The 26,971-nt window shown below is 44.0% G+C and overlaps 1 protein-coding gene across 1 annotated transcript in view; it reads left to right on the top strand.

Annotated features, from left to right (window-relative positions):
• LOC133441497 (spectrin beta chain, non-erythrocytic 1-like) overlaps nt 1-26,353 on the top strand; it is a 124,836-nt gene extending 98,483 nt beyond the window's left edge. Inside the window, exons 31-42 of the mRNA XM_061718849.1 lie at nt 631-876; nt 999-1,133; nt 2,493-2,737; nt 4,177-4,315; nt 10,892-10,976; nt 11,053-11,249; nt 12,791-14,025; nt 14,104-14,164; nt 15,964-16,229; nt 22,315-22,485; nt 24,206-24,248; nt 24,347-26,353. Coding sequence (XP_061574833.1) covers nt 631-876; nt 999-1,133; nt 2,493-2,737; nt 4,177-4,315; nt 10,892-10,976; nt 11,053-11,249; nt 12,791-14,025; nt 14,104-14,164; nt 15,964-16,229; nt 22,315-22,485; nt 24,206-24,248; nt 24,347-24,658 — 3,135 coding nt within the window. The 3' untranslated portion in view covers nt 24,659-26,353. The remainder of the gene's footprint in view (nt 1-630; nt 877-998; nt 1,134-2,492; nt 2,738-4,176; nt 4,316-10,891; nt 10,977-11,052; nt 11,250-12,790; nt 14,026-14,103; nt 14,165-15,963; nt 16,230-22,314; nt 22,486-24,205; nt 24,249-24,346) is intronic.
• Nucleotides 26,354-26,971: the final 618 nt, after the last annotated feature.

A 26,971-nucleotide genomic window follows, 5' to 3' on the forward strand; every position in this document is an offset into this window, starting at 1 on the left:
GGCCATTGGCCCCTTTCTCTATGGAACTTAGTTTTTTTGTTTTTAATTGACGTGAACCTAGAGCTCTGCGTTAACGGCATCAGCCTCTAACTCTGCAGCTGCATCTTCTGGATCTGATTCCCCGCTGCAGCGACTGGGATTGAGGACTAGCTTCACCCAGCAGAACTAAACCAGAGGAAACTACTGAAAACATGGACATTAAGGATCTTTGGTAGAACATTTTGTCTCGTTTTGGTCAACGAAAATGAAGACACATTTTACAAGAGTTTTTATTTTGTAATCTACATTTTAGTCTGGTTTTTACTTGTCTACGATATTGTATTTTATATCATCAAATATCATCGTTATCGTCACATGACCAGCATTTTCGTTGCGTCTCGTCTCGTTTTCCTCAGGTGATAAAGGTTTGTTGACGACGATATTTAGTCATAATTTTTGTTGATGAAAGCAACTTTAGGCTGCAGAGCAGGACTCCCCAGTGACCCTGAACAGGCCAAGTAGGCAGAGTCCCCAGTGTGGAAGATCCCCATGAGGAGAAAGAACCGGAGTTTAACATATGAAACATTAAAATAAACCTAAACGCAAAAAAATTAATAAAAATCCAGGACCTGTGTCTGTCATGTGGCTCAGATCCTGCAGGAGAAGTTCACAGAGTTTGCGTCGGAGACGGGGAGCGTGGGGCAGGAACGCGTGACGGCCGTCAATCAGATGGTGGACGAGCTGATCGACTACGGCCACTCGGACGCGGCCACCATCGCCGAGTGGAAGGACGGGGTGAACGAGGCCTGGGCCGACCTGATGGAGCTCATGGAGACCCGGGGCCAGATGCTCGCCGCCTCGCACCAACTGCACAAGTTCTTCTCCGACTGCAGGGAGGTGAGGAGCGCTCACGAACGTTTACGTGGAACCCTGCACGGGTCGAGGTCTCGTTCACTCTTTATCATCTTTCCTCTCGGCAGCTGCAAACAACACTTCATCCCTCTCTTTTTCCTTTTCAGGTCATGGCTCAGATTACGGACAAACATCGGAGGCTGCCGGAGGTCCGAGCCCGGCAGGGCAGCACCGCCAACACCAGCTCGCTGCAGAGACTCCTGCACAGCTTTGAGCAGGACATTCAGCTGCTGGTCACCCAGGTAACGCAGACCACCTGCAGATAGAGGACTGTCTCAGAAAATTAGAATATTGTGATAAAGTCCTTTATTTTCTGTAATGCAAAAATGTCATACATTCTGGATTCATTACAAATCAACTGAACTATTGCAAGCCTTTTATTATTTTAATATCGCTGATCATGGTTTACAGCTTAAGAAAACTCAAATATCCTATCTCAAAAAATTAGAATATTCTGGGAATCTTAATCTTAAACTATAAGCCATAATCAGCAATATTATAATAATAAAAGGCTTGCAATATTTCAGTTGATTTGTAATGAATCCAGAATGTATGACATTTTTGTTTTTTTAATTGCATTGCAGAAAATAAAGAACTTTATCACAATATTCTAATTTTCTGAGACAGTCCTGTAGATAAAATAGTAAAAGGCAGTTGAATAGGAAATAAAGTGCACAGTGACTGTAAGTTATGAGCTAAGATTTTTTTATTGTTGTTTTTTTTTTTTTTGTTTCCTTTTAGCTGTTATTGTGCAGTTTGATGGCATGTGGCAGGAAAGATTTCCTGTGTCTGTCCCTTGGACAGCGGAGAAAGTGCATCCACTGTGTGAAGGAGAGGGTGCTGATCATTGTCCATGATGGCTAACAGTTTATTGAGTGTCTTCCTCTCCTCCTCTCCTCACCTGTTAGTTTGCGCTACAGAAACCAGAGATAAACACCGGCTCTGTGGGCCACAAGGCTCGAAAAGGACATACATACACACATACACCTCCTCTCCTCCATATTTCCTAATAACATGAATCATTTATCAACACAAATAGATCAAAACGGGGCAAAATGCACAATCAGAATGTGACCAGAGGTGGCGCTGTAGAGCAACAGAGGAGGAGGAAGTCCCAGCAGAGGCCTTTGCAACCAGCAAATGTTACAAATAAATATAAATACCCATTTCTGTCATTAAAATTAAACAAAACTACACATAAGTAATCAACTAGGATGTTTTAGCAGAAACGCTCTGATTTCTACTGAGCTGTCCAGAACCAGAACCGACTAATGGAGCTTATCGACTAATGAGCCTGGTCCTGCTCAAGGTTTCTTCCTCCTAAAGGGGAGTTTTTCTTGCCACTGTTTGGCTTAAGGCTAGGGGAGTTTTTACCTGCCATTGTTTATGTAATAATTGCTCAGGGGTTTATGTTCATGTTCTGGGTCTCTGGAAAGAGTCTAGAGACAACATCTGTTGTATTAGACGCTATACAAATAAAAATTGAATTGAAATGAATTAATCGCCGCGGCTGCACCAGCTTGGATTAGTGCATCATTTGCAAAACAAAAAGTTGCCTTCTCAGTTTCCATCTCGCTCAGTTTGTTTTGCCTCCCCTTAAGGTGCGTCAGCTGCAGGAGAGCGCCGCCCAGCTGAGGACGGTGTATGCGGGCGAGAAGGCCGAGGCCATCGCGTGCCGCGAGCACGAAGTCATGCAGTCGTGGAAGGAGCTGCTGACGTCCTGCGAGGAGTGCCGGGTCCAGATCACCACGGAGACGGACAAGCTGAGGTTCTTCGGCCTGGTCCGGGACCAGATCATGTGGATGGAGTCCATCATCTGCCAGATAGGAACCGGAGACAAGCCCAGGTACTTAAACTGGACACGCGGGCAAATCCAACATCTCTCCACCCCGCTGGTTCCAGGCATGCACAGCTGTTCCAGCGTCGGTTTAACGCCGCGACTCAGAGCTGAAGGTCGTGGATCTCATGCTTTTTTACAAGAATGACACAATCCTTACTTCCTGTCAGTGTTGTGCAAGTTCATACTTCTCATGAACTAGTTCAAAGTTCAGTTCACATAGTTTAAAAATGAACAGCTCACGTTCATAGTTCACCATTTTCACTTTGAACTAGTTCAACTTCAGTTAATTTCAATATTTTTAGGTGAAAAGTACAAATGAAATGCCAGACTATCCTTTAACTGTTCACTGTATACAATCATGTTTTGTCCTAGTGGCTCTTCAACTTTCCTCAGAGGCTGTAAATCTCCAACAATGTAGTCCATTATCAGTTTGTCTACCTGTTGCTGGGAAATCCTCCCCCTGAAGGAGCAGCAGTGGGACTAATAATAATAATAATAATGACTGGGGTCGTTTGGGGCTGTTGGGTCTTCTTGGTCTTTCCTGATGACTTTTTTTGATTGTCAAGGACTTGCAGATATTTTCTCACACTGGACGGATGCTTTAACTCCACATGACGTTTCAAAGTTGAAGTTGACGAGGCAGACTTTGGGACTTGTTTTCTCAGCGCAGGTGGACATAATTTGCACAGAAAGGTTAGATTTTTACTGTCGGACTCTTTGGGAGACGATGTGTAAAATTCCCGCAAATAATGATAAGCGGATCATAATCTGACGTCTCGCTGACGCTGCGTCCGCGACGTATCTCTCTTCACTGGTCATGTAAAGATGCACCGGGCTCGGACCACCGTTGCCATGGAGATGGTGCCCGTTGCTGTGCAAGTGTGTGCACTGCATTGTGGGTAATGTAGTGTGAAGTCGTCGTCTCGTCGAGTATTTTAAATGTGTGCGCCGCCCGCTGGTGAAATGTATTCCGTAATAATTGGACCTAAACAGTGAAGCTAAAACTCACATAATTTGAAAAGTTCAAATTCCCGTTCATGATCTGCAGAATGAACAAGTTCACGTTCAAGTTCTTTATTTGCAAATATGTTGCGTTCAGTTCAACGTTCTCACAGAAATGAACGGGTTCAATGAACGCGTTCCTGTGCATTAATTAAACAACCAAAGTTATTGGAAAACTAACTGATTATGTGATGAATGTTGCAGGATTTTTGTGATAGATGCATCTATCTACACAGCACGTCTGTTTTTCCTTTCAGATGCTTTCTGTTTGACCAGATGGAAAGTAGATGGAGATAAGTCATTTATGTCTTCAAAGCTGCGCTGCTGAAGCGCCGCTCTGCTTCGGTGCGGTTTAGGACCGGGCCGGTCGACAGAAGCATTTAAACACCCCGCGGCATGTCGGCGCTGAACTGACTTCTCTGAGGTGTCTGTGGTTCCTGCAGGGACGTGTCCTCGGTGGAGGTGCTGATGAACTACCACCACAGCCTGAAGAGCGAGGTGGAGGCGCGGAGCAGGAGCACCCTGGAGTGCATCGAGATGGGGAAGACGCTGCTGGCCGCCGGGAACCCTGCAGCTGAGGAGGTGGGGGGCGACCTGAGGCCCGGTTTTGTTTGTTCGTTTGTTCGTTTTTATTTATTTCGAACATGTATAGAAAAAAAAACAAGAAAAAAAGATAAGAGAAACAAATACAGGTGGGCATTCCACCACATAAAGAAAAGAAAAAAAACCCACATATTTCAGTTACATGTTAGAGTGGGAGGAAGTATAAACTTATTTAATCCCACCTCCTTTCCACAACTAAACATAAATTATATGCCTGTATTTACTTTTTATACTATACTCAAATTGGTATAAATAAATATATATCATTTTTACAAAAAGAACCTGTTTAATACCAAATGTAAGCTCTATCATAAATATAATATAACTATGATATAAATATAATATGACTATGATATAAATATAACTATGATATAAATATAATACGTATATCTATACAAACATACAAAGACAACATGACGAAATAGCAGAACACACACAACTGCTGATCTTTAAACACAGTCTTCACTTTTATACCTCAAATAAACTATGTCGTTATATTTCTTCTTAAATAGTTTTATGTTTGTACATTCTTTTAACTCCAAATTCAAATCATTCCACAGTTTGATTCCATAAACTGATACACACACACACACTCTCTTTTGAAGTATGAGTAATGAATGTAACCTGGTTTCTAGACTAAACTCAGTTTACAGCTGCATAGATGTGGAAAACTGATTTTTCAGGCTACTGTGACATCATAGCGGAGCAGATAAGTCACATAATCGTGCATTTGGTGATACAAGCATGAAAATTGGCATGAGCAGTCTCCATGGGTCACTTGACAAGAAAATTGGTCGGGCCACTTGAAATTTCAAGTTGGCGGCCATTTTTCAAGATGGCCGCCACCTTGGTCGATCAATTAAGTTATATAATTGTTTGGTTGGTGATATAGACATGAAAATTGGCATGAGCAGTCTCCATGGGTCACTTGACAAGAAAATTGTCCGGGCCACTTGAAATTTCAATTTGGCGGCCATTTTTCAAGATGGCCGCCACCTTGGTCGATCAATTAAGTGATGTAATTGTTTGGTTGGTGATATAGGCATGAAAATTGGCATGAGCAGTCTCCATGGGTCACTTGACAAGAAAATTGTCCGGGCCACTTGAAATTTCAAGTTGGCGGCCATTTTTCAAGATGGCCGCCACCTTGGTCGATCAATTAAGTGATGTAATTGTTTGGTTGGTGATATAGGCATGAAAATTGGCTTGAGCAGTCTCCATGAGTCACTTATCAAGAAAATGCTACCAGCCACTTGATGGCAGCCATTTTTCAAGATGGCCACCACCTTATTGGAGCAGTTAAGTGATGTAAAGTTGGTTATACAAGCATGAGAATTGGCATGAGCGGTCTCATTGTTCCCCTGACAAGAAACTGCTCACAGCCAATTGGGATTTCAAGATGGCGGACATTTTTTCAAGATGGCCGCCACCTTATTGGAGCATTTAGGCAAATACAAGCATGGAAACTGCCGTGAGCCGCCACTGGATCCTCAAAATCAATTTTCCCATATACATTTTTTTTTTTCAGTAAAGAGGACTTAGAGTCCACCCATCCATCCATCCATCCATTACCTATACCTGCTTTATCCCTTGCGGGGTCACGGGGGTCTGCTGGAGCCTATCCCAGCTCATTTCAGGTGAGAGGCAGGGGTTACACCCTGGACAGGTCACCAGTCCATCACAGGGACACATATAAACACACAAACCATGCTCACAACCACACTCATGCTCACACCTACGGGCAATTTAGAATCACCAATTAACCTAATATGCATGTTTTTGGACTGTGGGAGGAAGCCGGAGTACCCAGAGAAAACCCACACAAGCACGGGGAGAACATGCAAACTCCTTAGAGTTAGAGAGGACTTAGAGTCATTATTTTTTAAGTTTTGGATGATGCCAAAACAATTTTATGCCATGAAAAAACCTCTAACACTGAGGCATTAAAGTACATTTGTGTTGATTTGGTGATTACGGGTAAATTAGACTAGAGATTAGACAATTGCAAAACTAAGTGCAAAGATGGTGCAGCAACCCATAGGCACTCTAGAGGCCGTGAAACTCCATTTGCTGTTTACATTGGAATGGCGGTGTATGCTAAAACACGAAAACGACAACTCATTGACCTACTTCATGAGAATGGGATATGCATCTCCTATGACAGGGTGTTGGAGGTTTCCGCACTGCTAGGAGAATCTGTGGTGAACCAGTATGTGGTAGATGGGGGTTGTCGGCCCACTGATTCTGAGAAAGGGACTCTTCACCACATCTGCTATGGACAACATTGACCATAATCCCACAGCAACAACGGCCCATACATCCTTTCATGGTACAAGTATTTCCATGTTCCAACATCCAGGTCTTAACAATGAGGGTGAGATAAGGCCACCACTCCAACTTTCAGATGACAGACCAAGCAAAGTTTCTGAAATTCCTGAATCCTTCTCGAATATCCAACCAGCTTTCTTCAGAAAGAAAAACCCAGAGCCCCATCCTGTAGCCAACCTACCTTTACCAGACCTCACTGTATTCAACAGAAACTTGGCACCCGAGTTTGACTGGCTGGAGAATGTTAGCCTAACCCAAGCAGTCGATGCTTCTGCCAATATAACATGGTCAGCCCACCATGCATCCCAACGGAGGAGCCTGGATTTTAAAGTCAGCATTACATCACTGCTTCGCCTCCTCCGAGACCAAGCCCACTCTGTTGCAACAGTAAAGCATGTCATGGACAAAGTTAGTGATACAGCGGCATTCCTGAATCCAAGACAAACGCCTGTCATAACTGCTGACCAGCCACTCTATGCTCTTGCGAAACAGGACCCTCTGCAGTGGATGACAGCGACCTGCAAGCTTTGGAGAGATTTGTTGTGCTAATGTATGACAGATCCAGCGATGTCACAACTGTGAATGAGGCGAGGCTTGATCTCTTTGCCAGAAAGCAAAGACCATATGACCCGATCCCACCAACTCAAGCAGCACTCAAAGAGCATGCCAAACGTGCATCTTATGAGGCTGGATACGTGTGGGGACAGGCATTAAAGCCACAACCACAAATGCCAAGCCCATCTGACTGGGGATGGATAAAACAAGATGAGGAATGGAAAATCTTTTGGACTCCTTTTCCACCTATTGCAGAGAGTTGTTGGGAGTTGACCAAATGCGGGTGCACCAAGGCATGTACTGGAAGGTGTAAGTGCTTCAGATATGGACTCACTTGTACATGTCTGTTTAGTTGCCCCTGCTAGATCCTATCTGCATATTCTTTTTGCTTTTTGTTACTCCCCCTTGGCACCTGTGTTTTCAGGTGTAGACCTATGGCTCGGCTCCCCATGGCCACATCAGTTTGTCTTCAGTTTTACCAGTTAATCGCATTTTTAGTTTAGTTCTTTAGTATTTTTTTCCACTGGCTAATTACCAGTGAGAGATATTTTTAGTTGAGGAGATACTTTGTAATGTCAGCACCTCTACCTTTTATTTGTGAGGGATATTTTCAGTTTATCATGGTTCCACGGCTATGTCAGTCAGAGCTGCTGTTGCCTCTAGATCTGCCCATATTGCCATTCAGTAAATAATTGTTCAATTATTTTTTGGAGCGCTATCCATTCAGCACCAAAGCTGGCCATTTTAATAATCTTCCTTTTTGTTTCTCCATTCCTTACTATTTATTCGACAACTTTACTGTCTGTTCATTTAGGTAAAAAAAATAAAAAATAAAAAAACAAAAAAAATAAAAACCTCCCTTGTGACTGTTACCTTGTTGTGGTAAGGGAGCTTGTGCACTTCACTGAACCCTGAGAGCTATGCCGTTAGGAGGCAACTCCTGGCAGGTTTTACCACATCGGACAGGTCAAGGGTGAGGAGTTAGACAAAATACAGTGGAGACTGCTCATGTCAATTTCCAAAAAAATGAAAAATGGCCGCCAACTTGAAATTTCATTTGACCCATGGAGACTGCTCATGCCAATTTTCATGCCTATATCACCAACCAAACAATTAGATCACTTAATTGATCGACCAAGGTGGCGGCCATCTTGAAAAATGGCCGCCAGCTTGAAATTTCAAGTGGCCCGACCAATTTTCTGGTCAAGTGACCCATGGAGACTGCTCATGCCAATTTTCATGTCTATATCACCAACCAAACAATTACATCACTTAATTGATCGACCAAGGTGGCGGCCATCTTGAAAAATTGAATTGTCATGAATTGTCAAGTGACCCATGGAGACTGCTCATGCCAATTTTCATGCTTGTATCACCAAATGCACGATTCTGCCTAAAATCCACTCTTAGCCGCTCCACTATCATACACCTCCTATTTTTAAATCCTTTCAACTTTAATAGGCAGGAAACAGTTTGTGAAGATGGGAGAGTGCTTGGATATTGCTTGCGGTGTCCCCCAGGGGTCCGTTTTGGGTCCAATACTATTTATTCTTTATATGAATGACATTTGCAGACCACACAAATATTTTTTGTTCTGGGGAGAAATCAAGGGAGCTGCTGGCAACGGCTACAACAATATGTGTAAATGAAAGACGTGGTTTGATTTAACTAAATTATCATTTCTTGTAATTAAAACCAAATTCATGTTATGTGGTAACCGCAAAAAGAAGCACTCGTGTACGGAGGAAGGTTAATGGTGCTGCCATTGAAAGAGTTCATGACAATAAGTGTTTTGGTAAGTCCCTCCACGCTCTTTACTGCTCATTAGCTTTAACACATTTAAGTTACCGTGCAGAGGTTTGGGGCAGTACATAGAAATGTACATTATCACCACTACTTATAATTGTGGAGTTTGTGATTAAATGTAGAGATAAAGCGATGTCCAAGCATGAACCGCTTTAAAGAGCGGCACAAAAGTAGGATCAACCGTTAACACCATATAAAGGTCAATAAATATGCATAAAGGTATCTGTGTATGTACGTCTATAGCAGTGTATGTATTATATGTGTATGTATATATATATTGTTACTATAGAAACTATGTAATATGGTAAAACTCCAGCATGAAGTGAAAGATGATCATCACGTAGTGGAGAAGGGGTTAGATAAGCTTCTTACTCCTTATCAAACAACTTGTTATCATTATTATTTTTATTATTATCATCTTGATGTGTTCTAAATGAAATATTCACTTATTAATGTATTTAATCCAAAGTAAAGTACTCACTTTAGTAACCCCGTCTCAGACGATGATGTTGCAGCGAGACGCTGGGTCTCCATTTTAACTTTTGTCGAAAGATCGGACTTCAAACTATTTACCAGTTTTTAAATCTTAATGACAGACCAGGTAAAACCAGAATTAGGCATATTGTCGTTTGGGACACGTGTGCAGGAAAAATTGGTTAAAAAAAGAACAAACAAACAAAAAGGGTCGTGGCAGGAAAGAGAAAAAGAAACATTCCTGTTGGTGGAAAAATGCACCACACCAACCAACCAAAGAGTTACCTGGCGTTTGGTTTCTGAGGAGGAGTTGAAGGTTGCGGGGCTGAAAGAGACGTGGAAGCGCTGTGTGCGGAACACCTGATGGAAATTAATGATCCTCCGCCGCCAAGGTCGGCGGACGACGCAGTCGTTTGTCTTGGGGAGAGCTGACGCAGGAAACGTCTACAACATGCAGGACGGCCGACGCCGAGGGCTGGGATAGGATAGGGAATCTGAGGTCTGAACATCTGGCTGTGGTCGGAACATCTGTCTGAGGTCTGAACATCTGGCTGTGGTGTGAACATCTGTCTGAGGTCTGAACATATGGCTGTGGTGTGAACATCTGTCTGAGGTCTGAACATCTGGCTGTGGTGTGAACATCTGTCTGAGGTCTGAACATCTGTCTGAGGTCTGAACATCTGTCTGAGGTCTGAACATCTGGCTGTGGTGTGAACATCTGTCTGTGGTGTGAACATCTGTCTGAGGTCTGAACATCTGTCTGAGGTCTGAACCTGTATTTTACTGTAAAAACAGTATATAACTTAGTTTTCTGCTAAATTTGTGGATAGGTTTTTTGAAATTTACTATTTTAATTTGCAATTTCAGCTATAAAATGGTTCATTAAACAACTTTCTCATTTTCACAGTAAAAAACAAAACAAAAAACAACACTTTTCCTACTCGGGTTGGATGCGTTTTGTGTGATTTTAGGTCAAAATGAAAGAAAAGTTTTTATCAAACAAGATAAACTGTTTTCACAGTTAAGACTACGGGGGATTTAACGCCACCAGCTCCATCGTCGGCTTCTCGTGCAGCTCTGACCTGTTGAAGGTCCAGTTTAATGGTTCATAATTACAAGCGCTAAACGACTTTCAGAGATGTCCAACATGCATGCATGCTGAAAGGACTGTTCTCACCCATGAAAATTAAGATTGATGATCGGACTCGTGTCCAAACACCCCTGAAAACCTTAGATATGAGTCTCATATAGAAAGAAAAGTATGAGATAAAAGCCCCTGTAGCCAGGTGAACATGGACTGGTTCTGATGAATATCCTAATTCTTGCCTTCTTATATTTGCATAACGGGTGGACCGGACCGCTGACTCGGTTCTTGTCGTGTTTGGGTTTCAGATCAAGGAAAAGCTGGACAAGGTGATGGCCAAGCAGCACGAGCTGTCTGAGAAGTGGGACACGCACTGGGAATTCCTGCAGCAGCGTAAGTCCCCGTCCATCGTGTTTGACGGACCATGAGTCCAAACGGGGCTGGAGTAAAGGTTCTGTTGCCCCCCCAGTGCTGGAGGTCCACCAGTTCGCCCAGGAGGCCGTGGTGGCCGAGGCCTGGCTGACGGCCCACGAGCCGTTCATCAACAGCAACGAGCTGGGCGGCAGCGTGGACGAGGTGGAGCAGCTCATCCGCCGACACGAAGCCTTCCGCAAAGCCGCCGCCACCTGGGAGGAGAGGTTCAGCTCTCTGCGGCGGATCACCACGGTAACGTCCCTCCACCTTCATCACCACGGTAACGTCCCTCCACCTTCATCACCACGGTAACGTCCCTCCACCTTCATCACCACGGTAACGTTCCCTCCATCATCATCACCACGGTAACGTCCCTCCACCTTCATCACCACGGTAACGTCCCCTCCATCATCATCACCGCTCTGAGAGCGGCGGTAAATACCATCCTCAGGTTGTGACTAGTGTTGTTTCTGTCAAAGTTTCAACTTTAGTTCTATTCTAGTCTTTGGGTCAAGCTATCATTTTAGTTTTTATTAGTTTTAGTCAGAATGGTCCAGGACCCTTTCAGTCTAGTTTTAGTCAAAGATTGTATTTAGCCAAACCCATTTTACAATTCAAACAAGGTTATCTTATTATTATATTATTGTTACCTTATAGACTCAAGAATACGTTCATTCCAGATACAGAAAACGCTCCAATTTCCTCGGTGTCACTTCTAAACAACTCTGCTAACTCCGGAGGTAGAAGATACGTCGCTTCCTCTTCTACGTCGCTTACGTCAGACTTAAGGCTGGATTATGGTTCTGCAACAAATCGACGCCGAGCGTGCGCCCCAGGCCGCAGGCCACACGCCAAGAGGTCACAGACCGACGCAGACCGAGAGGGCTGTGATTGGTTTGCTTGGTAGTGAAAGATTCCGTGTTCGTTTATTAGCAACGCATTTCCGGTTCCGGTTCGTGAAGCAGTCGTGAACTTTCAGTGCTCTTTTCTTCGTGTATGTGTGATTTATTTTGTTTTGTTTTTTTGCACAATAGTTGTCCTTATCTCTTTGATTCACTGTGACCGGAAAAGTCGGATAAACCATTCATGAAAAGATCGCAACCCCCCTAGCGGTCGCGGGGGGTACTGCACCGCAGTGAAAGGGTGAGACAGAGAAGTCCGAAGGGTTCACGACGGCGTCACGGCAGCGGCGTGTGCTCTGCGTTGGTGTAGCGCAGAACCATAATCCAGGCTTCATCGTCAGTTGCAGTCCGCCCTTTTGCGGTTTAGTTTGAAAATGACATGTGAAATGATACACTGGTAATAATGTGTTAATAATTTCACACATAAGTCGCTCCAGAGTATAAGTCGCACCCCCGGCCAAACTATGAAAAAAACTAGAACTTATAGTCCGGAAAATACGGTATCTGCCGATATCAAGTCCTGATCTGATACTTTTGTTACACATTTAAAAAAATGACCAAATGCAAAATAAACAGATCCCGGTTGTCCCCTATTTTTATTTTATTCACCTTATTTTATCATTTTGCTCTTAAACAGTATAACTAACTATAATAATGTTATAATAATTAACTATAATAATGTGTTAATAATTTCACACATGAAAAAAACGTGATTTATAGTCAGGAAAATACAGTATATATTTAATTATCGTTATCGTCATGACCAGCATTTTCGTTGCGTCTCGTTTCGTTTTCCTTTAGTGATAAAGGTTCGTTGACGACGATATTTAGTCATAATTTTCGTTGACGAAAGCAACTTTAGTTGTTTGGTTCTGTCTGCTTTCTGCTCAGGTGGAGAAGTTGAAAGCGGAGCAGAGCACGCTGCCCCCGACGCCCCTGCTGGGTCGTAAGGTCTTCCTGGAGCCTCCCGATGCCTCGCACAGCCCGCCCACGCTGCCCCGCCTCCCCATCTCCCCCGTCACCCGACAGACCATCTACGAGCAGAACGAGGGCAGCTCGCCGCCCTCGCCCTCCCCCGCCACGCCGACCCCCTCGCCGTCCTCCGTGGCCCGGCGGCTGGGGTCAATGGTCGCCAGCTACTCCCCAGTGATGAACGGCTCCAGCTACCGGCACCCCCCGGAGCTCCGGCACACCCTGGAGCCCCAGCAACCCCCGGAGCCCTGGCACGCCCCGGAGCTCCGGCACCCCCCGGAGCTCCGGCACCCCCCGGAGCCCCGGCACCCCCCGGAGCTCCGGCACGGCGGCGGCGTGGTGGGCGTCGCCGCCGGGCTGGTCCAGCCAGCCCCCTCCTCAATAGCCTCCGTCGCCGCTGCGGCCATGTTGATCTCCGCCAACCAGGCGCGGGAATCCGCCGGCTCGGTGAGGGACCAGGCGCGGGAATCCGCCGGCTCGGTGAGGGACCAGGCGCGGGAATCCGCCGGCTCGGTGAGGGACCAGGCGCGGGAATTTGCCGGCTCGGCGAGGGACCAGGCAGCGAAGGCCGCCTGGTCCCACCTGCTGGCGGTGCAGCCGGAGGTCAAGTCCTCCCAGTATCTACGGCAACCCAAGATCAAGTGCCTGGAGGACGCGGTGACGCCGCTGCTGGTGGCCAGCCGGCTGGAGAAGGCGCGGGAGAAGAGGGAGCGGGACGCCATGATGGGCGAGATGGGCAGCGAGCGGGCGGAGGTGGCGGTGATGGCCGAGGTGGTGCTCCAGGAGCCGGGCCGCGAGCGCCTGCACAGCGAGCCCACCAGGGGGCCCCGGGGGTCCCGGGGCGACCCCACGGGCCACGCCGAGCCGCAGGTCCAGACGCAGCACCGGGACCAGCGGCTGGAGCGGCAGCTGTCCAGCGAGCAGCTGATCCAGGCGCGCAGGGACGAGCTGCCGCAGGAGGTGTGGAGGGAACACGCCGAGCGGCGGGAGCGGCGGACGCTGGAGCGCCAGACGTCCAGCGAGCAGGAGGGCCACGGGAGCCACGGCGGCCACGAGGGCCGGCGCCGAGAGCGGGACCGGCACCGGCTGGACCGGCAGGAGTCCAGCGAGCACGACACCGGGAGAGAGCACTCGGACAGACGCTCCACAGGAGGGTGAGACTCCAAGAAACCAAACTCACCCTGAATACTTTTATTCTCGTCTAATCGAGATGTTTCTCTTCCTCGTCACAGAGAAAAGAGATCCACCATGGCGGAGATCGTGGAGCAGCTGCAAGAGAGAGAAGCTGCACAGGTGTGAGATTTAATCATTAACCTTTAGTCAGGTTCAAACAACCTAGAAAATCCAAAACAGAATACAAAAGACTGGAAAAACAAGAGGTTACATTTGTTCTTGCAAGGAGAACGGACAGAGATGCGTTCAGTGACAATCTCCTAGTTACAATATGTGTTGCAACTCTAAGGGAGAAGGAAAACACAGCTGCAACTCTTCACATTTACATAACTCCTTATCTTCAACTTGAATATACAGTGAGGCTAAATAGTATTTAGTCAGCCACCAATTCTGTAAGTTCTCCCACTTAAAAAGATGAGAGAGGCCTGTAATTTTCATCATAGGCAGGGGTGCACACAAGCCGGGACAGGAGGGCCAGTCTACTGCACGTTTTAGATGTTTCCCTGCCTCAACACAACCCTGATAGACAAGGCTGTGTCACCAACAGTTGTGTAAACCTTGATGACATGTTGATGACAACCAACCTTTCAAAATGGTTCCTTGCAAATAAGTTGTCGTTAAATGTTAACAAATCTAATTTTATTGTATTTGCAAGTAAAAACAAAAAATATTGTCCGCAAAAAGCTAAGATTTCTATTGGTGGTATCACAATCAATCAGGTTTCATCCACCAAATTTCTAGGTGTCTTTGTGGATGAGAATTTGTCCTGGAAAGAGCATATACATTCTGTAACTAACAAAATCTCTAGATCCCTTGGTATCATCAGAAGAATCAGAGGTTTGGTCCATCAGGCTTGTCTCGTTACTCTTTATTATAGTTTAATTTATCCTTATCTCATTTATGGCAACATTGTTTGGGCAAGTACATATTCATCAAATTTACACAAATTACTCATTACTCAAAAGAAGTTTGTAAGAATAGCTACTTCTGCCTCCTATTTGGCCCCATCTGCCCCTTTGTTTAAAAAATTAAATTTATTATCCATCTATGATATTAACATACTCCAATCATGTGCTTTCATTTACAAATGCACTTATCTTGCAAATAAGCTTCCAAGTACTTTCAAAGATTTTTTTAAGACCAATTCACAAATTCATAACTATAATACCAGACAATTTGAGGATCTCCATTCTTCATTCAGTCGTACCAATAGCAGTCAGTTCTCCATCAAAGACAGAGGTGCCTCACTCTGGAACTCTCATATACTTATCGCAAAATCTTCACTGTCTATTAATAGTTTTAAACAGAGATTGAAGACCAGCCTTATTGATCAAGCGTCTAGAAGTGCTTCCACTTAATGTGGACTCACTTCTGCACGTGCACATACACACGCACACACACACACACACACACACACACACACAAACACACATGTGCATGCTCACATGCAAGCACACACACTCACTCAACTGAGTAATTGTCTGTTTATATCCATCTTTTGGGAACGCTGTTTTTTTTGTTTTTTGTTTTTTGTTCTTGCTATTATTTCAATACAATGTATTTTCTTGGTGAGAACTTTGAATAAGCCCATTTAGGGCTTCCTTTCTCACCTGCGCATATTTTCATGTTTTTATGTTCATTTCAACTTTTGTACCGTTTTTTTATGTTGTGCAAATAAACAAATCAAATCAAATCAGTGATTAGAATCAGGTGTGGGAGAACTTGCACAATTGATGATCTAATTGACTCTGCAAATTTGAGTTGTACACACACACCAACTAATGTTAGTTCATATGTAAAGACAATTGGAGTAAATATGCGACCTTTTCATATCACAAGGCGAAATAAAACATCTAAAATGAGGAATCTGGGTTATATATGGCCCGTATTAAAGCGTCAGCCCTCTCTGCCCCCCTCAGGCCCGCGGGGAGGTGCCCCGCCTGCCCAACGGGGTCCCGGAGAAGACGGAGAAAACTTCCCGCCTGGAACGGCCTCGAGCCCGGGACAGACCCAAACCACGACGCCGGCCGCGCCCGAAAGAGACCGGAGAAACCACCCGGAGGTCCCGGTCCGCCCCGGCCCAGAGCAGCCCGGCGGTGCAGCAGCCGCCCACACACACAGCACACCACGAGGGCTTCCTGTTCCGCAAGCTGGACATCGAGACCCTGAAAAAGAGCACCAATAGGTGGGTGTTCAGGGTCAAAACGATCCGCCGGGGGAGTTCATGCACCCTCTGGTCACCAGCATCCAGACTCCAGAAGCACATTTGCACAGTAAAGTAGTGATGATGTCCGAACCAAATGGTCGGGGTCTGCCAGCGCTGGCCCCTCCCATTTACTGATCTGATAGCTGCAACCATAGCATGACTTTTGCACGCTAGAAAAGTTAACAAACTCCGAGTAAAACCGCTGCATGCAAAGGCCGACACTTGGTCCTCACATGCTGCTACCAAAACAGGATGCAGTTTAGTTCGAGATTAGAGCATACCTGTCAAGTTTGGGATTTAAAAATACGGGAAACTTTCCGCCGCTGTCCCACCAGCCCAACCGAGGTCCAGTAACTTACATTTTAAGACAGATTTACAAGAAATTCAAAATAACTACCTGTCAACCACGTACAAACTACAAATATGTGCTCATAGCCTGATAGTTTGACCTTTGTTGACACTGAAACGCTGTTGACATTCCTATGTTTGTAATTCTTATAATTGAGCCTAAATGAAAACACAAAAGGGAATTAAACCACACTTATTCTTTTTAATATTTTTTTTATATTTTCAGTTTATATTCACTTCAAGTGAAACATTTACATTTTCTTTTAATTTGTCATTTTCACTCATGTGGCTCTTGGACATCGGTCCTTCCCCCGTAAGAGACACTTAAATCACCCCATCCTGCTCATCTTTAGGAAAGTAAATTTAATATCCCATTTTAGAGATATTTACATGAAGTCTTTGCTTTTTGGGGACAGAAATATCTTCTCTCTCGTTACATCCATCCATCTCTGATTTGTTTTTCCGAGTTTGTTCCTGTTGTCGCCACTAACCTCGCGAGAGCTACAACCCAGGCTACAGCAGGTGGTAGTTCTCGCGAGGTTAGTGACAATTCAGTTTGCAGTTTAAAAATTATTATATTATAAAAGGGGAAATTTACGGGAAAATACTAACACGGGAGGACGACGGGAAAGAGGGGTCAAATACGATAGTTTCCCGGCCAAAACGGGAGACTTGACAGGTATGGATTAGAGCTGTGGAGTAGGAATGGGCGATATTTTACCGTTCACGATAAACCGTCATAAAAATTCCCCATGGTAAGAATTTGTCATCTCACGATAAAAACGATAAATTGAGGAAATGAGAAAAAAAGACAGAAAGAAAGAAATGAGCCTGAAAGAAAGAAAGAAAGAAAGAAAGAAAGAAAGAAAGAAAGAAAGAAAGAAAGAAAGAAAGAAAGAAGGAAGGAAGGAAGGAAGGAAGGAAGGAAGGAAGGAAGGAAGGAAGGAAGGAAGGAAGGAAGGAAGGAAGGAAGGAAGGAAGGAAGGAAGGAAGGAAGGAAGGAAGGAAGGAAGGAAGGAAGGAAGGAAGGAAAGAAGGAAAGAAGGAAAGAAGGAAAGAAAGAAATGAGCCTGAAAGAAAGAAAGAAAGAAAGAAAGAAAGAAAGAAATGAGCCTGAAAGAAAGAAAGAAAGAAAGAAAGAAATGAGCCTGAAAGAAAGAAAGAAGGAAAGAAAGAAATGAGCCTGAAAGAAAGAAAGAAAGAAAGAAAGAAAGAAAGAAAGAAAGAAAGAAATGAGCCTGAAAGAAAGAAAGAAGGAAAGAAAGAAAGAAAGAAAGAAAGAAAGAAATGAGCCTGAAAGAAAGAAAGAAGGAAAGAAAGAAAGAAAGAAAGAAAGAAAGAAAGAAAGAAATGAGCCTGAAAGAAAGAAAGAAAGAAAGAAAGAAAGAAAGAAAGAAAGAAAGAAAGAAAGAAAGAAAGAAAGAAAGAAAGAAATGAGCCTGAAAGAAAGAAAGAAAGAAAGAAAGAAAGAAAGAAAGAAAGAAAGAAAGAAAGAAAGAAATGAGCCTGAAAGAAAGAAAGAAAGAAAGAAAGAAAGAAAGAAAGAAAGAAAGAAAGAAAGAAAGAAAGAAAGAAAGAAAGAAAGAAAGAAAGAAAGAAAGATTCCCTTTGATGACACTTTTTGAATTGGTATTTTTTTTATCGTCATTTTTATCGTTATCGGGATAAATGCCAGAAATTATCGTGATAAATTTTTTAGTCCGTACCGCCCATCCCTACTGTGGAGTAATGATATCAGTCATTTTATGTTTGTTTATTATCAGTTTAAAAGATGTGAGGACAGCAGCTAGAGAAATAAAAAGACCACACCGCATGGAAAACACGGCGCATGACGCTTCTGAAGCCTCCTAACTTAACACCAGCTTGCAGAGTGACGGCTGGCTGATGACAGCTGATCCAGCTGCTGCTCATGCACGTCACACATGCACGCAGGCACTGCCTCACCTCCACAGATGCTGCTTCCTGCAGGGAGACACCAGAGGACAAGGTCTCGCTCTTCACTGCCCTCTGGTGGCCGGACTGACCACGCGCAGCTAACGGCTCATCCAGGTGCTGCTGTGGATGAGTCCCACTCACACGTCACTCCAGGCGATCGATGAGTGTCTTATGTACATGCCCTGTTATGTACATAGCAAGGTAAATCATGATCCCCAATGGCTGGATAAGTGTGACTCTCCAAACTGCTCCCATGTGACGCTGAGACCCCACAAAACCGCTGAGTCAGCTGATGTGCTTTTTAATATTCTGATCGTACTAAAAGTGTTGGGGTTTGGTGCATGTGGATGGTGTCTAGGGTTGCCACCTTTCAGAAATAGAAATAAGGGACGCCCTGATTTCAGCAGCGCAGGAGCCAAAAAAAAAGCCCCAAAACTTCTAAACTGAATAAAAATGTGTTTATTTTATATGAAAAAACTAAATGCTTTGATTTAAAGTTTAAAGTGCTTTAATAGCATTGAACTTGCATGACTGTACAGACAGACAACCATACTAGCAACTGAAATATCCTCCTATGCTGTGTATGTCCACATCAGCCCAGATGTAGAATATAGATACAGGTGAAGAATATGGTGTAAAAGTTAATTTATTTCAATAATTCAACTAGAATATGGTGTAAAAGTTAATTTATTTCAATAATTCAAATAGAATATGGTGTAAAAGTTAACTTATTTCAATAATTCAACTAGAATATGGTGTAAAAGTTAACTTATTTCAATAATTCAACAAGAATATGGTGTAAAAGTTAATTTATTTCAATAATTCAACTAGAATATGGTGTAAAAGTTAATTTAGTTCAATAATTCAACTAGAATATGGTGTAAAAGTTAATTTATTTCAATAATTCAACTAGAATATGGTGTAAAAGTTAATTTATTTCAATAATTCAACTAGAATATGGTGTAAAAGTTAATTTATTTCAATAATTCAACTAGAATATGGTGTAAAGGTTCATTTATTTCAATAATTCAATTAGAATATGGTGTAAAGGTTCATTTATTTCAATAATTCAACTAGAATATGGTGTAAAAGTTAATGAAAATACGGTACAAATCGCGTCCCGTATTAGTTCAATACGGGACGCAACATTTTTTTCTCAAATAAAGGACAATTCCGTATTTTACGGGACGGGTGGCAACCCTAATGGTGTCTACACTTATAAAGGAATCATTCAAGCTTGTCTTGAAAAAAACTAGGTTTCCTCTTCGCGTTATCCTAGTCCACAGGAGAAATGATGGAGCTAAGCCACAAGAAAAAGGTTCTGCAGGACGTCGTACAAAGAAAAACATGAGGAAAAAAAACTCCAGCAGAAGCAAATTTAGGGATGGTAGGCATAGTTTAATGCCCCTTTTCCATTATACAGTTTTCCACTTGCCTCAGTCATTTTTTATTATAGTTCAGTACCACCTCAATGGGGGGGTAGTGTTGTTTCTGGCAGCCTGTATTCGTTTTAGTCTAGTTTTTGGGTCAAGCTATAATTTTAGTTTTTATTAGTTTTAGTCACGTTCATTCTCCTTTTAGTCGGGTCAAGTTTCAGTCGACTAAAAGTCTGAGCATTTTAGTCTTATTTTAGTCAGAATTGTCCAGGACCATTTTAGTCTAGTTAGTTTTAGTCAAAGATTGTATTTAGCCAAACCCATTTCATCTTCTACATGCACACCTGTGAGTCCCTGCTGAACATCTACAAACCAAAGAACCAAAGATATTCTATCACGGCCGTTCTATGAACGACACTTCAGTTCCTTCAGTTTGCACACAAATGGGAGGAAACTTCCTCCAATAGTTTGAAGAGCTGAGAAAATGTTCCTGCAGCCTGAAACCACCGGCTTTGGTTTGGCAAAGAGTTCAACCTTTAAAGTAAAGTGTAGTTGCTGATTTTAAATGTTTCTCAGTAAATATTGTCTCATATTAAATCCTGCAGACCTTTACAGTTCAACAGAAGAGCCGGGTCATGGTTCAGACTCGTCTCCTGTGGTTTCACACCCTGATGGTTGTTTTTGATGTTCTCAGTCAGATCTGTCTCTTCATATTTATAAGACTGCAGTTCTTACAGGCTCTGATTGTGACTCTTTGTAGGACTATGAAAAACAGTGTGATTGTCCCTCGATGGGATTAGAGTAGCCAAATATTGTACTCAAGTAAAAGTACTGTTACCTCAGAATAATATGACTCAAGTAGAAGTAAAAAGTAGTCATCCAAATTATTACTTGAGTAAAAGTAAAAAAGTACTTGGTGAAAAAACTACTCAAGTACTTAGTAACTGTTGAGTAACGTCTGATTAATTTTTTTAACACAACCATTCAAACAGACAAAAGTAAAAAATAATCATCTTCAGGCAAATTAAATCGATAAAATAATAAAATTAATTAAAATTAATAAAAAATAGCTTAAATTAAAATAATCTTAAAGTAAATTCAAGTATTTTAATAAATAATAAAATAACAGAATAAAAAAGTAAAAAAAAAGTAGCATAAAATTTCAAGCCTTTTTAACCAGGCAGAACTAGAACAAGCCCATGAACTCATAGAAACTCTGTGTGTGTTTGAGTCTGTGTAAATGTGACAAAACATGCAAAAACAAGTTTTTTTCCCAAAGAATCACCCAGTGATGTCATGAGATTGACGCGTATGCGGATAAAAGGGATAAAAGAAAAGTAACAGCTCAACGTAGCCTAATGTAGCGGAGTAAGAGAAACAGTTTCTTCTTCACAAATATACTCAAGTAAAAGTAAAAAGTATAGTGATTCAAAACCACTCTTAAAAGTACAAAATGTCCCAAAACGTACTCAAATAAATGTAACGGAGTAAATGTAACTCGTTACTACCCACCTCTGGATATTTCTGACGTAGACGCCGTCACATGCACCAAGGTTCCCCTCCACGTTCGGTTCCTGATCCGGATGTTAAGCTGCACAGACAGTTCTGTCCGAAAGTGAAGATGCTTTTAATAAATAAATGAATTGGAGTCTTTTATCTGAACCGGGTCACCAGACTGAGACACGAGTTCTTCCAGAGCATCTTTGAGAGTCAGGCTGTCCTCCGTCTCTGTACTCGATCCCAGAATGGTTGCGATCAGCTCTGTCGGCCGCAGGACTCCCGGTTCTCCTCGCGACAGAGGACGGTTCTGTTAAAGCTGTAGCTGAATGATGGTTGGACTCCTCTGCTTCTGACTGGGATGCCGTGTGCATGTCGTGACGCTCACAGACGCCAGTGCAGCATGACCACACTTTGAGTTATGCTGATTCCAAAATGGCATTTAACCAAACTCCTCTCTTCTTCTTCTTCTCTCCCCCTCTGTGCTACTGGCTGCTCCTCTTGTCTCCTCCAAGGTAAGTCATACATAAGGCCCACACACTCACACACACGCACGCACAGAAGCACACGCACACCGGCTCTCAAGTGTACGTAGCCTCCCTCCCTCCCCATCCCTCCATCCCCACCTCCTCCATCTGGTCATCCGTGTGTTGGTCCGTTCATCTGTGTTTGTTCAGCAGTGTGTTTCCGCCTCCCTTCTTGGGGCCGGTCCATCCCGCCTACCTACCTGTCTGCTCTGGTCAGGTGAGTGAGGTGTTAGCTTAGCACGAGCGACTCGGCAGCGCCTCCTGACTCCCCCCGCTCTCCTTCCCCTCCACCCTCCACCTCCCCACTTTCTCCCGGCTCCTCACTTCCACTCTCCCTCCCCTCCGCCTCCACTCTCCCCCCCCCACCTCCCCGCACCACAGCAGGTCATGGGTCAACCTGTACTGCGTGCTGAACAAGGGGGAGATGGGCTTCTACAAGGACGCCAAGAACACGTCCACGCCCTACAACAACGAGCCCCTGCTCAACCTCTCCCACTGCCACTGCGACGTCACCAACGGCTACAAGAAGAAGAAGAATGTCTTCACTCTCAAGTGAGCTTTCTACTTTTCTTTGGGATTTTTTTTTTTTTAAGCGTTTGTTGGATTTCCGGAGGTGTCATGCTTTCGAGATTCATTACTAAAGTTCACTTTTCAGCACATTTTTAACCAGTACTGGAGTAGAGGGGGGATGAGGGGGGATGGCATCCCCCCCTGAAATAAAAACGGTCCAAATCATCCCCCCTGTAAAACTGCCATCCCACACAATTTTCACCAGTTTCAAGTAAATTTTCACTTGAAATAAGTAGGAAAATCTGCCTGTGAGATTTATCTTCTCATTACAAGCAAAAAAATGTTGTTCCACTGGCAGATTTTTCTACTTATTTTAAGTGAAAATCTACTTGAAACAGGTGGAAATTGTTGTTTTTTCCAGCGATGAGTCTTGTTTTAAGTGTAATGAGATTTTTTTTACTAAAATGAGACATTTTAACTAGAAATAAGACAAATATTCTTGTTAGGATTTTGAGTTTTTGCAGTGATCCATTTTACTTATCCTGTGAAGGACAGAGTCATATTGATAAGTTCAGAAAAGTGTTTTTTATTGTTGTGTTTTGATGTATTTGATGTAAGCCCAGTGGATATTTAAAGCTGACAGAAGGCTGCATTTAACTGCTGCTATGTCATTCCTGCAGTATTTCTGCAGGTGTTTTGGTCAGTGCTATTATTTTTACTATATTATATTATTTGTAATCAGCACAAATGATCTGTCCCCATATGATAAAATCCACCATCCCCCCTGATTTTTTTTTACAACTCGAGTACTGCTTTTAACTTGTTCACCCCTAGGGATTTTGGAGGTGAATTTTGCCTGAACAGGCCTATCCAAATTAAATCAACAATATCTCCACAATTATAAGGACAATATGCATAATCTTGGTCTCAATGGATAGCTAAGACCTCCCAGCATACATTTCCAGTTTCAGAAAAATACATTTTCTTTATTTTGCACAGTGGAAAACACCATGATAGCAATGCATATAATTATGAAGACACCACTGCCTGGATTCAGTAACTCCTTGACTACAACTGTACCAAGTTACATGAGAATAGCTTAAAGCACATAGATTTTATAAAGGTTTTAGTGTTGATAGTACCAGGCAGACTCTCTATTTGGGCACTTGGATACCTATACTGTGCCAAATGTGTTTTTTACCTCTTTGAAGGGAATCTGGCTATAAAATACATTGATGATTTGTTGATACATGATTTCGTAAATGTAAAATCTCAATCCAAACATCACTGCGCTCTGTGCGTCTCGCTCTATGCGCTGTGCAACTGATCCAAGATGGCTAAAGGCTGAATTATGGTTCTGCGTTAAATCAACGCAGAGCCTACGCCGTAGGGTACGCAGGAGTCTCTCCGTACCCTACGCCGTAGCTACGGAGCTACGTGCACCTCCCATAAAATGTAACTACGCGTTGAGCCAACGCAGACCGAGAGGGCTGTGATTGGTTTGCTTGGTAGCAACACATCCCGGTTCGTGAAGCAGTAGTGAACTTTCAGCACTCGTTTCTTTGTGTGTGTGTGATTTATTTTTTTTTTTTTGGGGTTGTTTTGGTTTTTTGCACAATAGTTGTCCTTATCTCTTTGATTCACTGTGACCGGAAAAACTGGAAGCTAAACAAAGTATCAACTAGCTTAACTGGCTTTTTCCGTTTCAAATAATGTTGGAATTCAAAAGTTCAAACTAAACGTGTTTTTTCTCTCATTTCAGAACGAAGGATGGCAGTGAGTTTTTGTTTCATGCAAAAGACGAGGTGAGACGCATTTGACCGTCGCTGTAATCCATCTCTGAATGTGTCTCCCGTGTAACTGATGAGTCTAACCGAGGATGCTCTGCCCCCCCCCGACCCAGGAGGACCTGAAGGCCTGGGTGAACAACATCACGGCCAGTATCTCCGAGCACGAGGAGATTGCCAAATGGGGCCAGCCCCAACCAACTACCTCATCCACCGACGAGGGGACGCGGCGCGACGGCAGCAAGGGCGACAACCGCTCGGAGCGGGGAGGCTCGGACCGCATCGAGCGGATCGAGGAGGTCGACCTGGAGAAGGAGAAGGAGAAGGAGAGAGAGAAGGAGAGGGAGAGGGGGGAGCGCTCGGAGAAGTCGGAGCGAGGCGGGAGGTCGGACGCAAAGCGCTCGGAGAAGTCGGGGAAAAAGAAGTGAGCGAGGCGATTGATCAGGTGGGACCGAAGCAGATTAACTCTGGGGCTGCGGACAGGTGAACGCCCCCCCCATCCACCGCCACCCCCCACCCTCGCCCTTCCCTCACTCCGCCTCCAACGCCGTCCGCCATGTTTGGATGGAAACTGAAGAACTGACCACGGCAGCACTGATCTGAGTTGGAGCGAGAGACATCTTCCTTCTTCTCTCTCTCTCCATCTTCTGCAACCCCCCCACGTCTCGTCACTCAGCTGACGGAGAAGTCAGCAATGCTTCTTTCATTTCCTCCGTTCACTGGCGTCCCTCCGCCTCCTCCCTTCTGCATCTCATTTAGCAAGCAGCACCGCCATCTTGAGTTGCCGTGGCGACCGGCAGCGATGGGAAGACAGGAGGGTGGAGGAGGTGACAAGGAGGTGACAAGCAGGGACACGTCTTCACGATAAAGGAATAAAATAAACCCAAAGGTTGAATATGTTGGCCTTAAGAAAGATCGCAAAGCGGCGTCCTTCGTCTCGACCTCGTCCGCAAGAAACTTTAAAAAGCGTAAAGATCAGACGTGCTGCAACTCTCGCTCCCTCTGGCCTCATTCATCAAAACGTTGCTTATTTTTGAGAGGCTGATATTTACGTTTTGATATTTTTAACAAAAATACTTGAAGTTCATCGCGATCGGCCCGTTTTACCGGCGAGCTTTGCTTTGCTTCTCAGCACCGGCTCTTCGTTTGGCTCGATTTTGATGAATGAGACCTTCGGGGCTGGAAACATCTACTCGTTCATCCTCTCTACACTTGTCCGTTCCCTCGTGTTGTTGTTTTGAAGCTCCCAGGGTCTCCACATCTCTCAGGTTCTCCGTTTCGGTTTGTGTTTTCACGCGCCTCAGTCTTCCAGATGCTGCCACGCTTCTCCATCCTGGACCCCCGAGTCCGACCTGAACCCCGAAACCGGATGTGAACCCTCGTCAAGTCTTCAGAGAAAGTCCATGCGAGCTTTCATAAACATGCTTCGGAGCGTACCGTATTTTCCGGACTATAAGTCGAGTTTTTTTTCATAGTTTGGCCGGGGGTGTGACTTAGGTGTGAAATTATTAACACATTATTACTGGTATATCATTTCACATGTTATTTCCACACTAAACCACAAGAGGGCGCTCTAGGCCTGCGTTGATAATTTCAACATTGGCGGAAAATTTTAAAAACAACTGAGAAGAGCTTAACAAAAATGGCAACCGAAAAGAAAATCCTATTCTGCAAAGTGCAAGTAGTAAAATATGCAGCTGAAAACAGTAAATGAGCAGCAGAAAGAAAGTTTGGAGTTAGCCAGAAACTTGTAAGGGACTGGCGAAAAGCAGAGGTTACTCTTACTGAAATGAAGAAAACAAAGAAAGCCAATCGCGGGCTAAAAGCTATTTTAAATTGCCTTTCAAGGTGATGTGTCTGTTCTTGGTGTTGGATTTCATAAAATAAATTTCTCTCCAAAAATGCGACTTATATAAGTTTTTTTATGGCTGGGGCGACTTGTACTCCGGAGTGACTTATAGTCCGGAAAATACGGTAAATAGAAATGAAAAACCGATAGTGAGATTGCTCGTGCTGCTCGGGGAGGAATCGCTCGCCCGAAGACGCCCGTCTCTGCAGCCCACCGACCCCACGTCCACATCCAGCCTGTGTTTTTATTCCCTGTAAACTCACCACAAAGCCATGAGGAGGAGGAGGAGGAGGAGGAGGAGGAGGAGGAGGAGGAGGAATATCTGGTCTTAAGATCTGTTTTTTAAGTAAGAATCTGTTTTCAGTGTTGCTGCTTAAGTGTGAAAACGCTTTTCACTGCAGTTCTGCTCTTCTTGTTTCAGTCCAATCGAGTTTTTTTGTTGTTTTTATATTGAAACATTCAGAAACCAGAAAGGTTCAACAATGATTTTACATTTATCGGCACGACGCCGCGGCTTCACCAGGGATTAGTTTGACTGCTTTGGTTTTTATTATTGGAGACCTCCGCCGATTAAACGCCGTCCGTTGGACTTGAACACGCATTTCACGGCGTTTACGTGCGCTAGGTGAGGAGCGGGTTTTTCAAACCGCCCATCAGAGATGATGTAAAAATGCTAATTATGATAAAGTCATCCATCAGCTTCCAGCCTCGTGACGTCTGGCCGTCCGGGTCTTTGAGTTTTCTTTTATCTTGTTTAAACATGTCTGCGTGAGCGTTAGATGTGAATGCCAGGTTAATGCAAACCTCCATTTGCACGTCGGACACAGATCTGCATCAAAAACATCCAGAACTCGCCCATCTGTCCGTCAGTGTCGTCTTCTTCAAGTCCGTC

Source organism: Cololabis saira, chromosome 4 (genome assembly GCF_033807715.1).
Source record: "Cololabis saira isolate AMF1-May2022 chromosome 4, fColSai1.1, whole genome shotgun sequence".
Taxonomy (NCBI): domain Eukaryota; kingdom Metazoa; phylum Chordata; class Actinopteri; order Beloniformes; family Belonidae; genus Cololabis; species Cololabis saira.